The sequence below is a fragment of the Penicillium antarcticum genome (assembly GCF_028974205.1).
Source record: "Penicillium antarcticum strain IBT 31339 chromosome Unknown utg000006l_segment0_segment0, whole genome shotgun sequence".
NCBI lineage: Eukaryota > Fungi > Ascomycota > Eurotiomycetes > Eurotiales > Aspergillaceae > Penicillium > Penicillium antarcticum.
Genome location: NW_026695304.1, coordinates 1,418,122 through 1,431,256, shown reverse-complemented (window position 1 = coordinate 1,431,256; position 13,135 = coordinate 1,418,122). Strand labels below are relative to the sequence as shown.

Below are 13,135 nucleotides of genomic sequence, written 5' to 3'. Positions count from 1 at the left end.
CACTCAGAGAGGTCGATCTGTATTCAATCTTCAAGCTATTTGATCCGATTACCACTCTGCTGGTCCGAAAGTCTCCCCGGAAGCAACAGTCTTCCGGATCGCCGTGTACAAACTATCCTGTTTTTTATTAGGACCCACTTCGACAACGGTCTAGAAGTTTGTTTACTCACTGTGGTCTCAAAGGGAGCAATATTACCCCACCACTGGGGAACCGTGACATTCGGCAGGGTGATTGCAAAGAAAATGATAATGGTCGATATAATCAGACCAGAGTCAAGGGCTGCAGCAGTGACATAGTTGTAAGTATGCCACCAGCCACCCCACCGACGTCGAATCCAGTAGTTGAAGATGAGGCCGAACATGACCCATGAGAAGAAGCTCAATGGTGTTGCTCTGTAAGAATATTAGCAAAGGGTCCATATAACAAGAGCTTTGGAGGTTCATAGTCTTACGGAGGTAGCCAAGCCATAGCACCTAGCATCCTGTAAATATCATTAGCACGTTTCTTCAAAGGAAGATTTTTTGACTTACACAGGGGCATTGAGGAATCTGAGCTTGGACCGAGGGAAAGCACGGATAAGTAGGTAAAAGGCAACGGGAAGAAGAGCTCCGAGGAGCCAGAACCACTGCATCTGTGAGTAGATTGCGCCGGGGCCAAACATACGATTGGGGCCAATGACTCCTATAAAATCAGTCAGTGTGCTACTTTGAAATAAAACCAGAGATACTCACCCCAAACGATACTAGAAGAGAAGAACGTCCTTCCGTTTGGGCATGTGAAATGGGCTTTTTGGTCACTAGTGCTCATGGTTAACCAGTGCCATCTCACGTTGAAGGCCGGAAAGCGTACGGGGTGCAAACTCCTTCTATGTTGCCAAGAGTCCAATTCATGACCGCAATTTGCACAATGCTTGCCCAAATAGTAGCAACAACTTGGCACATAAACGTAACACGAGGTGGGATCTTCATGTAGTGGGCCATCTATCGAATGTGGTTAAAGATGATCTCTTATGTCGGAATGGGATGGCGTACCTTAAGATCTCCGCAATAAGTTTGTCTTTATGAAAATGTTAGCGCAAACCACAGTAAATAGTGTCCGATCTTACGCTTGCCCCAGGGTGATGGTACTGAAGACCTTGAAGATCATAACTCCAATGGGTTTTCCCGGAATCATGAATCCAGCTAAAAAGGGAGACAATACATTAAGAGCTATATAAGTCAGCCTCACGTATCTTAGGTAGGATAGGATTAAACCGCACACAGCATAATTGTTGTAATAGCGAGAATCATGCAGGTCGGAATCTATGTGTAGTTAGCAACAGCCTTCTAGTGGACACGGCTCAACATGCAATGAACACAACGGCAAGTATGATTGAGACGAAGAAAGCCCACCCTGTATCATTTGTTAGCCTAACTATTTAGCAGTAGTGAACGGATATATACTTACACGGGAGCTGCGTGTCATATGCCAGAACCCCCGCAAGCCCTAACGCGATAGATGATAGGAACAATGCCGCGTACCACCAATCGGGAGCCTCTCGATATTGCTTCATCAATGTCAGATGGATATCGGCTTCCTGATCGCGGGAAGCTTTGAATTGATGCCAAAGCTCCTTTCGATGGAAGAGAATGACATGGACGATCGCTGCGGTGAGAGCAGCAAACGAAAGTCCATAGTTCAAAGCAAATGTTGGAGCCAGGAACATTGGCGAGTACGCTTTGTATTTCTCTTCATTGAAAGAGAAACCAGACCCAAGAATTTTAGTCACATTGTAAGAATTCTGTGTATTGTCATAAGTTGAGGAAGTGTTGATTGGGAGGTAGGCGGAGTATCTACAAGGGTTAGTACTGGATTATTTCCCGTCAGATTATAACTTACAAGGCCCCAGAGTAAGATATTCCAATCGTTGTTATAATCACGAAGACTACAAGTCCGATGAGAGTATTGACATGGGAGTGAACTGGCGCCAGCAAGGGATCCTGAAGATAGGCCGACACGTAACTGGTCTTGTTAGCTTTCCACCGTCGCATTAAATTGACACCAACCGCAGAGACTCACGTCCAATCAAAGGTGATAGGTATCAAGGAGAGCCCGGTAATTCCTCCAAACAGCTGATTCAAAACCACATTGTTGGGTCGGATCCCTGGAAGCAACAGGTCTCAGCACGGTCGGTATCTAAATATTGTGTGGGCCCTTACAGGTAACAAAAGCAAACACAGATAGGCCTTGCCAGAGAACTCCAGGTACCCTATTGTTCTGTCAGAATTTTAACAGAGCTATTCAGGCCGAGACGACAGAGCCCTACCAATACCAGGCAAATGCGGCAGCCGTCACATAGATGAAGTGTCGGTAGCGTGAGATGCTCCATCCATTTGTCTCAGAGGGATCAGAGCCACGGTGGTCATGAAGTGCATAGAGCAACGAGGTATTCGCAAATTGATTGGGCCACATCATTGCAGCAGGCCTTGGATCGTGAGTGGTAAATTGCAATGGGTAATAATTAAGATCGAGACTTACCAGACCAGAAACCGACGAAACACGCCTGCCAGTGACATACCGACTAGCTGACTGCTCAGGGTAAAGAGAAGCTGGAACCCCCATGTGATTTTGAGATTGTAAAGTGCTGGCTAGACGTCAGTACGTGGAGATACATAGTAAGCAGGCGTACACTTGCGCTTTGCCTGTAGTGCTAAGAGAGCATCGGTAGAATAAGCGTAAGAAATTGACACACTGTATCCTGGTTAATGCTGAATCTAAATAAACGGGATTTTTCCTTCTTACTTTGACATGATCTAAAAAGATAAGGTCAGCTCTTTAACTACGAGAGAAACAGAGCCTAAAGACTTACTGTGATGACTGCATGTTCCTTGATAGTGAAGGGTCCGGTGTTCAGCGTCCATCGCAGCCCGAATGTATTGAAAACTTTTGTCGGCATCATCCTGGCCCAGAAACAACCGATCGGATATACAATCAACTGCACTACAATTACCGGAAACGATATGGCAGGGCTCCTATTGCCAGTTCAGAAAATGCTGAATTCCTCTAGGGTTGATACATTGTCGGATCTTACCTCATGCTCAGAAACATGTTGAGGCCACTTCCAACAGTCACGAAAATCATTCCTAGGACCCATGCGCGCACCGTGTTTGCAACCTCTCCCCCATCAGTGTTGCGCACTGCTGCACGAACCGAGTCATACTGAGAGTCCTGTGCGGAGTTCTTCTCGATCTCGACGGCTTTTTCTTTGTCGTTTGTCTCGAGTACAATGTGAGTTGTATCCAGCTTCTCCTGGGGTAGATTTGGATCCCATTGATGGGTATGCTCAATCTTGTGTAAATGTTGGATAGGACCCTCGTTGGAGATTTCGGACTCCGGGACTTCTACCCTCTCAACAATAGACGTCTCGGAAGACATCTTGGCAAGAATCAAGTGAGTTCTGCTTGCGTCTGAATGATCATTCGCAAATCTTGAAGGCAGAATGGTACAAGAAGAGGAATACTAAAGTCGAAAGAGGAGAGAAGTTGTGAGAAATTCAAGAAACCAGAAGTAATAACCTCGTAGATGAGAATTGACTTTTGTCACAGATAAGCTTAACGCAGACCTAGGAAGAAATTCACCTCTACTTTCACTATAATTCAATCCCTACAATCCCTACATTCTTCCCCGATGATAACAAAGTCCCCCATTTGGTATAAACGCGGAGTAGGGCCATGCAGCATCCCAAGCGAGACTAGTGCGGCCGATATGAACACCAGTCGGCTTGACCAGCGACAAAACGTACATCATCGGATGGTCGCACCGATGAGATATCTTTGAACGTCTTTATCAGTCGCAACCCCCGCTTCGACCGAACTCCGCGTTTTTACCTATCTGGCTCTTGTCGTCTTAACCCAAGCGAACACCGGATAACCTGTTCGCTCCCAAACAGAACAGAAAGATAGCCAGATATTCTCAAAATGGTATCTGTGACTTCACCCAGGGGCATAGCCATCCAGCAGGCTCAAAGTAGTACCATACGCGACAGAATTGAGCGCATAACTGAGGATCTCAAGGATATCAAGGATTTCTATCCCATCAGTATCTCGCCCAGGAGGACACGGGAGTTGAGCCGATATCTCACGTCTGAGCTCGAATCTTTGCGCAATCTTCCATTTGACCACTATGACCAAGATGGGAAGGTTGATTGCCTTCTTGTGAAGAATTACTTGGAAAGGCAGATCCGACAGCTCGATCTCGATCTCAAGCAAGACAAAAAGGCCGCACCACTATTGCCCTTTTCTGCCACTTTGATTGATTTATGCGAGGCTCGTGCTTTGGTCCTATCATTAGATCCAAAAGAGGCCGCTCAGAAGCTCTTTCAATCACAGGTTCAAATGGCGGCTTTACTTGAAAAGATCAAGAAAAGCTCGAGTAGGTTCCAGATTGAGAAGACGACTGCCTTCAGAGCAGTTAGAACGACTGATGCGCTTCGAAGACACCTGAAAGAATGGTTCAATTTCTACAAAGGATACGACCCCATGTTTGATTGGTGGGTGAAAAGTCCTTACGTGACTGTGGACAAGAGCTTGGAAGATATCTCACTTAGTATTCAAGAGGAACTGGTTGGCATTAAGCCAGAAAATGACAATGCCATAGTGGGCGATCCTATTGGGCGTGAGGGATTGGTCAGTGAACTGATGGCTGAGGTGATTGCCTACACACCAGAAGAGATCATCTCGATCGGACAAAAAGAATTCAAATGGTGTGTGGATGAGCTAAAAAAGGCATCGCACGCCATGGGATATGGTGGCAACTGGAAAGAAGCTCTAGAAGAAGTCAAGCATGACTTCGTGGAACCAGGAAAACAGACAGATCTAGTCCGAGATCTCACGCGCGAAGCAATCTCCTTTGTCGACGAGCACAAGCTCGTCACCGTACCGCCAATCGCAAAAGAGACGTGGCAGATGTTCATGATGTCGCCCGAGCGCCAAAAGGTGAATCCCTTCTTTCTCGGTGGGGAATGTATCATCGTGTCGTACCCAACCGATGAAATGGACCATGAAGATAAACTGATGAGCATGCGCGGGAATAATATTCATTTCTCGCGTGCCACAGTCTTCCATGAGATGATCCCCGGTCATCACTTGCAAATGCACATGATCGCGAGACACAAACCGTACCGGCGTCTATTTGACACCCCTTTCTGGATTGAAGGGTGGGCCTTGTACTGGGAATTCGTTCTGTGGGATGATGATCGATTCAAGACGAGCTGTCGAACTGAGGGGTGGTATTTTACCACTAAGAACAGGGATATTCATCAAGTACCCATTCTGTCTCTGTCTCTGTATGGTAAACGGGGTACGCTCGGCATACCAGCGTCGTAACACGCTAGGAACGACTCCTGAGATCTGTTAACGCTTCAACAGCAAGATCCAGATAGAACAACATCAATGCATCTCAATGGGACACCTCAATACTAGCACATACCAGTATCTGTCAATCCGACAGTTATGAGCCCGGTTGCCCGTTGCAATATCCATTAAGATATATCAGACCTCTCTGCTCTGTATCTTAGCGACGTGTATAATATTCCGCAGTGCCGGATACCCCTGAATAGCTCGGATACCTCTGAATCGCCCGGTTACCCCTGAACGGCACATGCGAGCGTTGCCAACGACCGATTGCGAACAGGACAATAGAGTACAATAAGGGAAAGCAGTATAAGAATGTCAGAAGGCCTCTACTCAGAAGAACTGAGGGCAGTGCCTCAGGACCAGCGACTACGGTCGGAAAGTCAATGGAGAGTCTGGATCGGCCACATACGCTCAGCAGCTATCTCTGAAGATGTGTGGGACTATCTGAATCCAGATCTTGCAGAAGAGAGCGTACGACAGGTTCCCGAGGCCGCCCGAGAGCCTCAACCTAGCAGTATTCGCGAAGATGTGGAGGATGAGTTTGAACTCACAGAGAAGGAATTTACCCAGTGGACTCGACGCATTCAAGCCTATGATAGGCGTGAGGCTCAACGGGTGCGCCTGCTGAAGGTGATGGCACGCATGAACAGCCTAATCACACGTTCTCTCGCAACCGAGTATCACTATCTCACAGTCGATGAGGTTTCGCCGTATCAGAAGCTTGTCAGGCTAGCTCGTGAATTCAAGCCAAAGCCAGAGACCCGGACCGAAGAGCTTCGAGCTGCGTGGAGGGCCATGATCAAACAACCAACGAATAACGTCAATACAGATCACTGGCTCACTCAGTGGACGAGTCTATATGAGGAAGCAAAGTGTGCAGATGTGCCTGATGTGGTATACAGTGTCAAATACGCTATTCGAGACTTCCTGCGCGCTATTCAGCCTATAGATGACGTATTCTGTACCACGTGGCAGGAGAAAATCCTCATACACGATATATCCTTCCACGACGTTATCTCCGCATACCGAACACGCCGTAAGGCTCTTGGACAGTCAGCGAAGAAGGGATCGTCGAAGGTTGCACTTGCCACGCTAGATGGTCAGCATGAGGCTAAACCTGGTCAAAATAAGTCAAAGCCAGCGGAGAAAACGTACCGTACACGGTGCCTGTGTGGTAATGGTGCCCATACGTATCAGCAGTGCTATTATCTCAACAAATCGCAGAGGCCAGAAGGCTGGAACCCGAACGAAGCTATAGAGAAGAAGATCCCTGAATTCATCAAGAGGATGAGCCCCCAGGACCAGGAAGCCATCGCAAAGCTTACCAAGGTCGAATCAGCTCAGTTTGCAGCCTCAGAAGATCAGCAGTCGTCCGAACAGATTATCTCTATGTTTTCGCATAATCTTGCGGTACAAGCGGCGCAAGAGGGTGATGAGTTTCCGCTAAAGGATAGCTGGATCGTCGATACTGGCGCGAATACTCACATCAGCAACGATCGTGACAGATTCATCTCATTCACTCCTGCTGACTACACTGTCATCACCGGAGACGCTTCTACAAGAATCCAGGGCTTTGGAACGGTCAGACTGAACCTCACAGACCCCAAGACCGGAAAGATCTCTATCGGAGAGGTCTCGGACGTACGGTATTCGCCAGGATTCCACACGAACCTACTTTCGGCGTCGAGACTGAAGAGCAAGGGATTCATCATGAATATCGAGTTACTGGCACTCGTTCGCCGCGGTCAGCCTATTGCAAAGCTAGAGGAGAAATGTGGGCTATACGTACTCGAATACCGGCCAATTCCGGCTGGATTCGCTACAATCAAGCATTCAGAAAAACCATTAATATCCTCAGCCACCGCCGAGCGTTGGCATCAACGCCTAGGTCATGATCAACGTATCGAGAAACTTGCAGAACTCGTTGATGGAATCAAGATCATTGGTCAGCATGTCGATGATGCTGCCGGCAATCCTGAGAGATGTGAAGTCTGTCAAATGACTAGCGCAAAGCGCCAAATCTCGAGAAGAGCTCATGGAACCAAGTACGGCAGATATGGTCGAATTCACTTTGACCTTGTGCAGATAGAGACAGCATACAACGATGATAAGTGGATGACACACTTCTACCTCGAAGGGATACGCCTACATGCCGCCTCAACACACCAGAAGAAGAGTGGTTGTCAGGATGCAGTCAAGAATTTTGTCGCGTTTGCAATAACACAATTGAAGTTGCCAATTCGAGTCTTCCGCTATGACAACGAGCGCGCTGCCGGCCGCACGGTAGAAGACTTCCTCCGTGAATGTGGCTTCATCGTGGAACACAGTGTGGTGGGCACACCAGAGATGAACAGCTTCGGTGAACGATCTGGGGGGGTGATAATTGCGAGGGCACGAGCCTTACTGTTGGAAGCAGGCTTGCCGAAGGCTCTCTGGCCAGAAGCTGTTAAAGCAGCTGTATACATCATCAACAGATCGCCCACTAAGCTTCCAAACGGTCAGTGGATTATTCCGTACGCTGAGGCAACAGGAATCGATCACATGCAGCCAAAACAACGCATCAACCTCTCAAATCTGCGGTTATACGGATGCCGCGCTTACGTGCGCCGCCAAGATATTCCAAAGAGCCACAAGATGGAGCCGCGCGCGGATATCGGATATCTAGTAGGCTACACAGCCTCGAACATCTGGCGAGTGTGGTTTCCGCACAGAGGAGCCGTGCGAGAAGTCAGGGACGTAGTATTCGACGAGAATCTACGATATGACCCCAAAGAACTAGTAAAGCCACCCATTAGCGACGTAATCGAAGCTATGCCATGGGAAATCGGTGAAGATGAGCATGAGGACATCGAGCAGCTCACACAGCGTGTCAGCCAGCCAGAAACAAACGAGCCAGCTAGTGAAAGCACTCAGCAGTCACCAGAAGCTATACCGGACGTTCAACGCCAAGAAAATGCCTTTGAACCACCGAAATCACCAGGCCAACCTCAGCAGACGGTCACGCCGTCTCTAACACCCTCGGCAGAGCCACAGCTTCTGCCGGCGCCTCAGGCGCAGCAACCATCTCAAGGAGCATTTCCCGGGGATCGAGGGCCCGCACAACATGCGACAGCACGTCCAAGAGCACCAAGAGATATTGTGGGAGATGTATCGGACCAAAACATCGTCTCTGGAGCACGGAAGAGGAAACCAGTGGACCAGGCATTTACCGCCGCGCTAGAAGAGCCAGAGGACTATCATGAAGGTGTGTTAGCAGCGTTCGCAACAGGACTAAACGCTCCTCACCTTCATAACCTCGTGCACCGCGATGATCTGCCTTCAGAGCCTCAGAACTGGAAGGAAATGATCAATCATCAATATCACAAGGGATTTCTTGCTGCTGCAGGCCTTGAAATTGACACACTCACTCGTAAAAACACCTTCGAGGTAGTACAGCGTCCAACGGACCGCAGTATTCAGATCCTACCTCTCAAATGGGTCTTCACCTACAAGTTTGATAGCAATGGGTTCCTGAGCAAGCTGAAAGCGAGACTATGCGTGCGAGGAGATCTCCAGCGGATGACGGCAGAAGAAAAGTACTCAGCGACTCTCGCAGCGCGAACCGCGCGTGCTGTATTCGCCCTAGTTGCTGCATTCGATCTGGACACATATCAATATGATGCTGTCAACGCATTCCTCAATAGCCTACTAGATGAGGTTGTATACGTCTCATTACCACCAGGGTTTGAGAAAGATGGTAAGGCCAAGTGCTGGAAGCTTCTTAGAGCTCTATACGGCCTACGAAAATCTCCACGCCTATGGCAACGAGAAGCGTCTAAGATCTTCACATCTCTAGGCTTGCAGGTAGTGCAGGAAGATATTTGCCTCTTCGCAGCGGACGGCATCATGGTGTTCTTCTATGTTGACGATATCATCATTGTAAATCATTCTTCAAAGCATGCAGCAGCCAAACATCTGAGAGAAGAGCTCAACAGACACTGGGAGCTTCGAGATATGGGAGAGGCGCAGTGGTTCCTCGGGATACGCATTATCCGTGACAGACAACAGATGGCCCTATGGCTCTGTCAGGATTCATATATATCCTCGATGGCTCACCGTTACCATCTTACTGGATCTCGCAGATATGATACACCACTCCCTAGTACCCCACTCAAGCCATTTGACGGCCAGGCGACGCCTCAACAGATTCACGAGTACCAGGAGAAGGTTGGCTCAGCTCAATATGCAACGACGATCACTAGACCGGACTCAGCGAAAGCGACGGCTACACTGGCTCAATTCCTCACAAATCCCGGTCCTCAGCACCTTGATGCAATCAATAGAGTCATCTCGTACCTTGACAGCACTCGGACATCGGCGATCGCGTACAGAGCGCGTGATCGATCACAGAAAAATTGTCAGATACCGGAGGCCGTTCAGTTCTTTAGTGACGCCTCATTCGCTGATAATCCCGATCGAAAAAGCTCTGAAGGATACACATGTATGATGTTTGGAGGACCTGTCGATTGGAAAGCTAGCAAGCAGCGTACGGTGACTACCAGTACAACCGAAGCTGAGCTCCTTGCGGTTTCAGAAGCTGCCAGGACCGTGGCCATGTGGAAACGGCTATTCAAAGCAATACGCTTCGATCCTGAGCATGAGCTAAACATCAAATGCGACAATCAGCAGACTATCGGGATCCTCGAAAAAGAAACACCTCAACTGCGCACGAAGCTCCGTCATGTTGACATACACCAGCACTGGCTCCGGCAGGAGGTTCAGAGCAAGCGCATCACCGTACACTGGGTGAAAACCGCCGATATGGTAGCTGATGGTCTCACAAAGCTACTACCCTGCCAAAAGCATCTCGAATTCATGCAATCGATGGGTATGGAAGATATACGGCAACATCTGGTGGTGGGCGAGGTCTAACGCACACATCTGCAAGAGCAGAAAGGGCACTCGCTGAGGGGGTGTGTCGAACTGAGGGGTGGTATTTTACCACTAAGAACAGGGATATTCATCAAGTACCCATTCTGTCTCTGTCTCTGTATGGTAAACGGGGTACGCTCGGCATACCAGCGTCGTAACACGCTAGGAACGACTCCTGAGATCTGTTAACGCTTCAACAGCAAGATCCAGATAGAACAACATCAATGCATCTCAATGGGACACCTCAATACTAGCACATACCAGTATCTGTCAATCCGACACGAGCCCTCAGAATCGTATTGGCATGTTATTTTGGCGGCTTCACCGGTGCGCCCGGATCATCTTTTCTATGAAATTTCATCTTGGTCAGATGAGTCCGCAAGAGTGTATTAATTTACTTGTTGACGAAGTGGGACACGAACGCGCTACCGCAGAAGGAGAAGTTAGAAGGTCACTGAACGGTGATTATTCGCCGTTGTATCAGGCCGGGTACATGCTGGGTGCCTTGCAGATCTATGCTCTCCGGCAGGAAGTTGTGGAAACGGGTCACATGGGTGAGAAGGACTTCCACGACCGTTTCTTGAAGGGAAACTGTATGCCAATCGAGTGGGTGCGTGTCTTGATGCAAGAGCAGCAATTATCACGCGAGCAGAAACCATCCTGGAGATTTTATCCGCTGTGACTTCACTCAAACCTGGCAAATAGATCTAGGTCGACTTGAAGACATGTCCAAATCTCTGATGTTCCAACCGTTGCAACCTAGAACAGATACGCCATATTCTAGAATATGGAACCATCACTGTACCTGAACCTTGCTTGATCTATTCTTCCAGCTTCGATCTCGTTTTGACAGCCATGCAAGCTCAGACCAAATGTCTCATATCTCATGCAACATCCCCTAACGCTCAATCCGAACTCTATATTCCACTTGCCCCACTTGGGCATTTTTTGACGACAGTCTAGTAGATAGTACCCTAATGGTGCATGTCTAGCCGACGCGCTTGAAAAGCCCAGGCCATCAGATCTAGATATGATCCCGGAGAAGATCGTGAAGGTGCTTTGACTTTCATGAATAGCAAACTGAAATGGTATACAATTAGAAGATATAAAAGCAGTGGATGGACTACTCTCCAATATGTCTCACTACAGTTATAATGAATTTCAATCTCGTTGAAGTGACAATTACACGCCTTCAATCTGGTGGGGGTGGACCTCGGCACATAAAGGGGCCGACGTCATAGCCCCACACCCTGCTGTGGCGCCGGATGTTGTGACTTGCATAGATCTGGACTGGCCTCTGCATTCCTCGAAAGCAGGATTCATGCTCATAGTCACCAGGGCTTAAATCTTGCTAGTGACACAGCCACATCGCCCTAGTCATTAATGGCTGTTTTCATGCCTTCTGGTTGGGGGGTTCAGGGGCCGGCAGCGATTCTTTCTATTCTTGTTTTCCAGATGCGCATGGTTAAGTAGAATGATGTATTATTTTTTATTGATTTAAATCAGAGTTGAGATTGAGATAGAGATGACCATAGAGTTCGAATCTCATTGTGGTAATGAGGTAGGTGGTACTGTAGTATTGAGCGTACGGCACATTCGTTTGCCGCATTATTCTACGGTGTTCCGTGGCGGCAATGAGTGCATAGCTTTTCCATGGAAATTAATGAGTCTATTCGCAACAGACTGGGAACCTCGGTGGGCAGGTTTGTATCTTCACAGACGTCATACAAGTGCGGCCGGATTTGTGGGTCTGGGGAGACCTCCAGTTGCAATCTAGGGCCCTCGCAGACTAGGCCTAGACAATAAAAGCGACTGAGGCATACATGCGCCTACAATTTAGTTATACAGTAGTTTTGAAGGCCGATCTAATAGAGAACAATAGAATGTTCGATGCGAACCCTGCTACAAGGATCGCAGCCGCGAATCAAAATGGATGTGCAAGGGGAACTCACATGCAGATGACTTTCTAGTGATGTCAGGAAGCTTGAAACCTGCGGCTTTTGGAGATGCCACTTTCGTATAGTTCCAAGGTTTGTTGGGGCTAAACTTGGTAGCGGAAACTTGGATGATCCGTCCAACGATGACGTAATGACATCATTGTTCTTTGCTCAGCTTCAATATAAATACGCCTTGTCTGTCATCTCCCACTTCTCTTCTTCATCAACTCACTCTCAATCAATCTACAAACACTCAAAACTTTCCAAACTACTTCAAACTACTTCACCATGGAGACCGTCAAGGTTCGTGGCTCTCTGGCCTTCTTAAGGGTCTTGATATACTAACATTTATATAGAACGCCGCCAACTACGTCGCCGAGACCGTCCAGGGTACTGGCGCTGAGGCTTCCAAGGAGGCCAACAAGAACGTCGCCAAGAACGACGACGCCAAGGTCTCTACCCGTGCCAGCGCCGCCAAGGATGCCGTTGTCGACAAGAAGGACGAGTTCTCCCACAACACCAAGGCTGATGTCCACAAGGGTAAGCCGAATGCTCCCCGTCATCTCCATGACATCTTCCTCAATACTAATAATAATCCCAGAGGCCGCTAAGAACTAAATGTACCGCGATCAATACCCGTGATACCTATCAACCTGTTGTTTAACGTGGCGAGCCACTCTTGCTACCTTGAATTGCTCTTGACGATTTTATGTAAATAGCGAAATAATACCACTGAAAGGTCGTTTCGACACTGAAACCACGTTCCTAAGTTGTAATTTTCTAGTGAATCCACAATTGCGTCTGCTGCAAAAGGTTTGATCAGCTTGCATGGTTTGAAAGTATTATTGTAGGCACACAATTCCAACATGGTGCTTGAATATACATTTGTCGTC

At 48.1% G+C, this 13,135-nt stretch overlaps 4 protein-coding genes across 4 annotated transcripts; 3 read left to right on the top strand and 1 right to left on the bottom strand.

Annotated features, from left to right (window-relative positions):
- Positions 1-48: 48 nt before the first annotated feature.
- N7508_006615 (uncharacterized protein) lies at positions 49-3,415 on the bottom strand (the record flags this gene model as incomplete). The annotated part of the gene is made up of 20 exons (XM_058464681.1): positions 49-117; positions 171-393; positions 453-482; positions 532-682; positions 733-797; positions 851-981; positions 1,033-1,057; positions 1,107-1,209; positions 1,255-1,302; positions 1,346-1,393; positions 1,448-1,833; positions 1,880-2,002; positions 2,060-2,144; positions 2,200-2,249; positions 2,307-2,465; positions 2,519-2,624; positions 2,670-2,731; positions 2,783-2,793; positions 2,850-3,012; positions 3,072-3,415. 20 exons carry the CDS (start codon positions 3,413-3,415, stop codon positions 49-51), a joined length of 2,382 nt encoding a protein of 793 aa, XP_058318534.1.
- A 542-nt stretch (positions 3,416-3,957) lies between these two features.
- N7508_006614 (uncharacterized protein) lies at positions 3,958-5,110 on the top strand (the record flags this gene model as incomplete). Its single annotated transcript, XM_058464680.1, has 2 exons — positions 3,958-4,974; positions 5,096-5,110. The coding sequence occupies 2 exons, from the start codon at positions 3,958-3,960 to the stop codon at positions 5,108-5,110; spliced, it is 1,032 nt and encodes a 343-aa protein (XP_058318533.1).
- A 596-nt stretch (positions 5,111-5,706) lies between these two features.
- On the top strand, positions 5,707-10,305 carry N7508_006613 (uncharacterized protein; the record flags this gene model as incomplete). The annotated part of the gene is made up of 1 exon (XM_058464679.1): positions 5,707-10,305. One exon carries the CDS (start codon positions 5,707-5,709, stop codon positions 10,303-10,305), a length of 4,599 nt encoding a protein of 1,532 aa, XP_058318532.1.
- A 2,225-nt stretch (positions 10,306-12,530) lies between these two features.
- N7508_006612 (uncharacterized protein) lies at positions 12,531-12,860 on the top strand (the record flags this gene model as incomplete). Its single annotated transcript, XM_058464678.1, has 3 exons — positions 12,531-12,545; positions 12,599-12,782; positions 12,844-12,860. The coding sequence occupies 3 exons, from the start codon at positions 12,531-12,533 to the stop codon at positions 12,858-12,860; spliced, it is 216 nt and encodes a 71-aa protein (XP_058318531.1).
- Between the last annotated feature and the right edge of the window lie 275 nt (positions 12,861-13,135).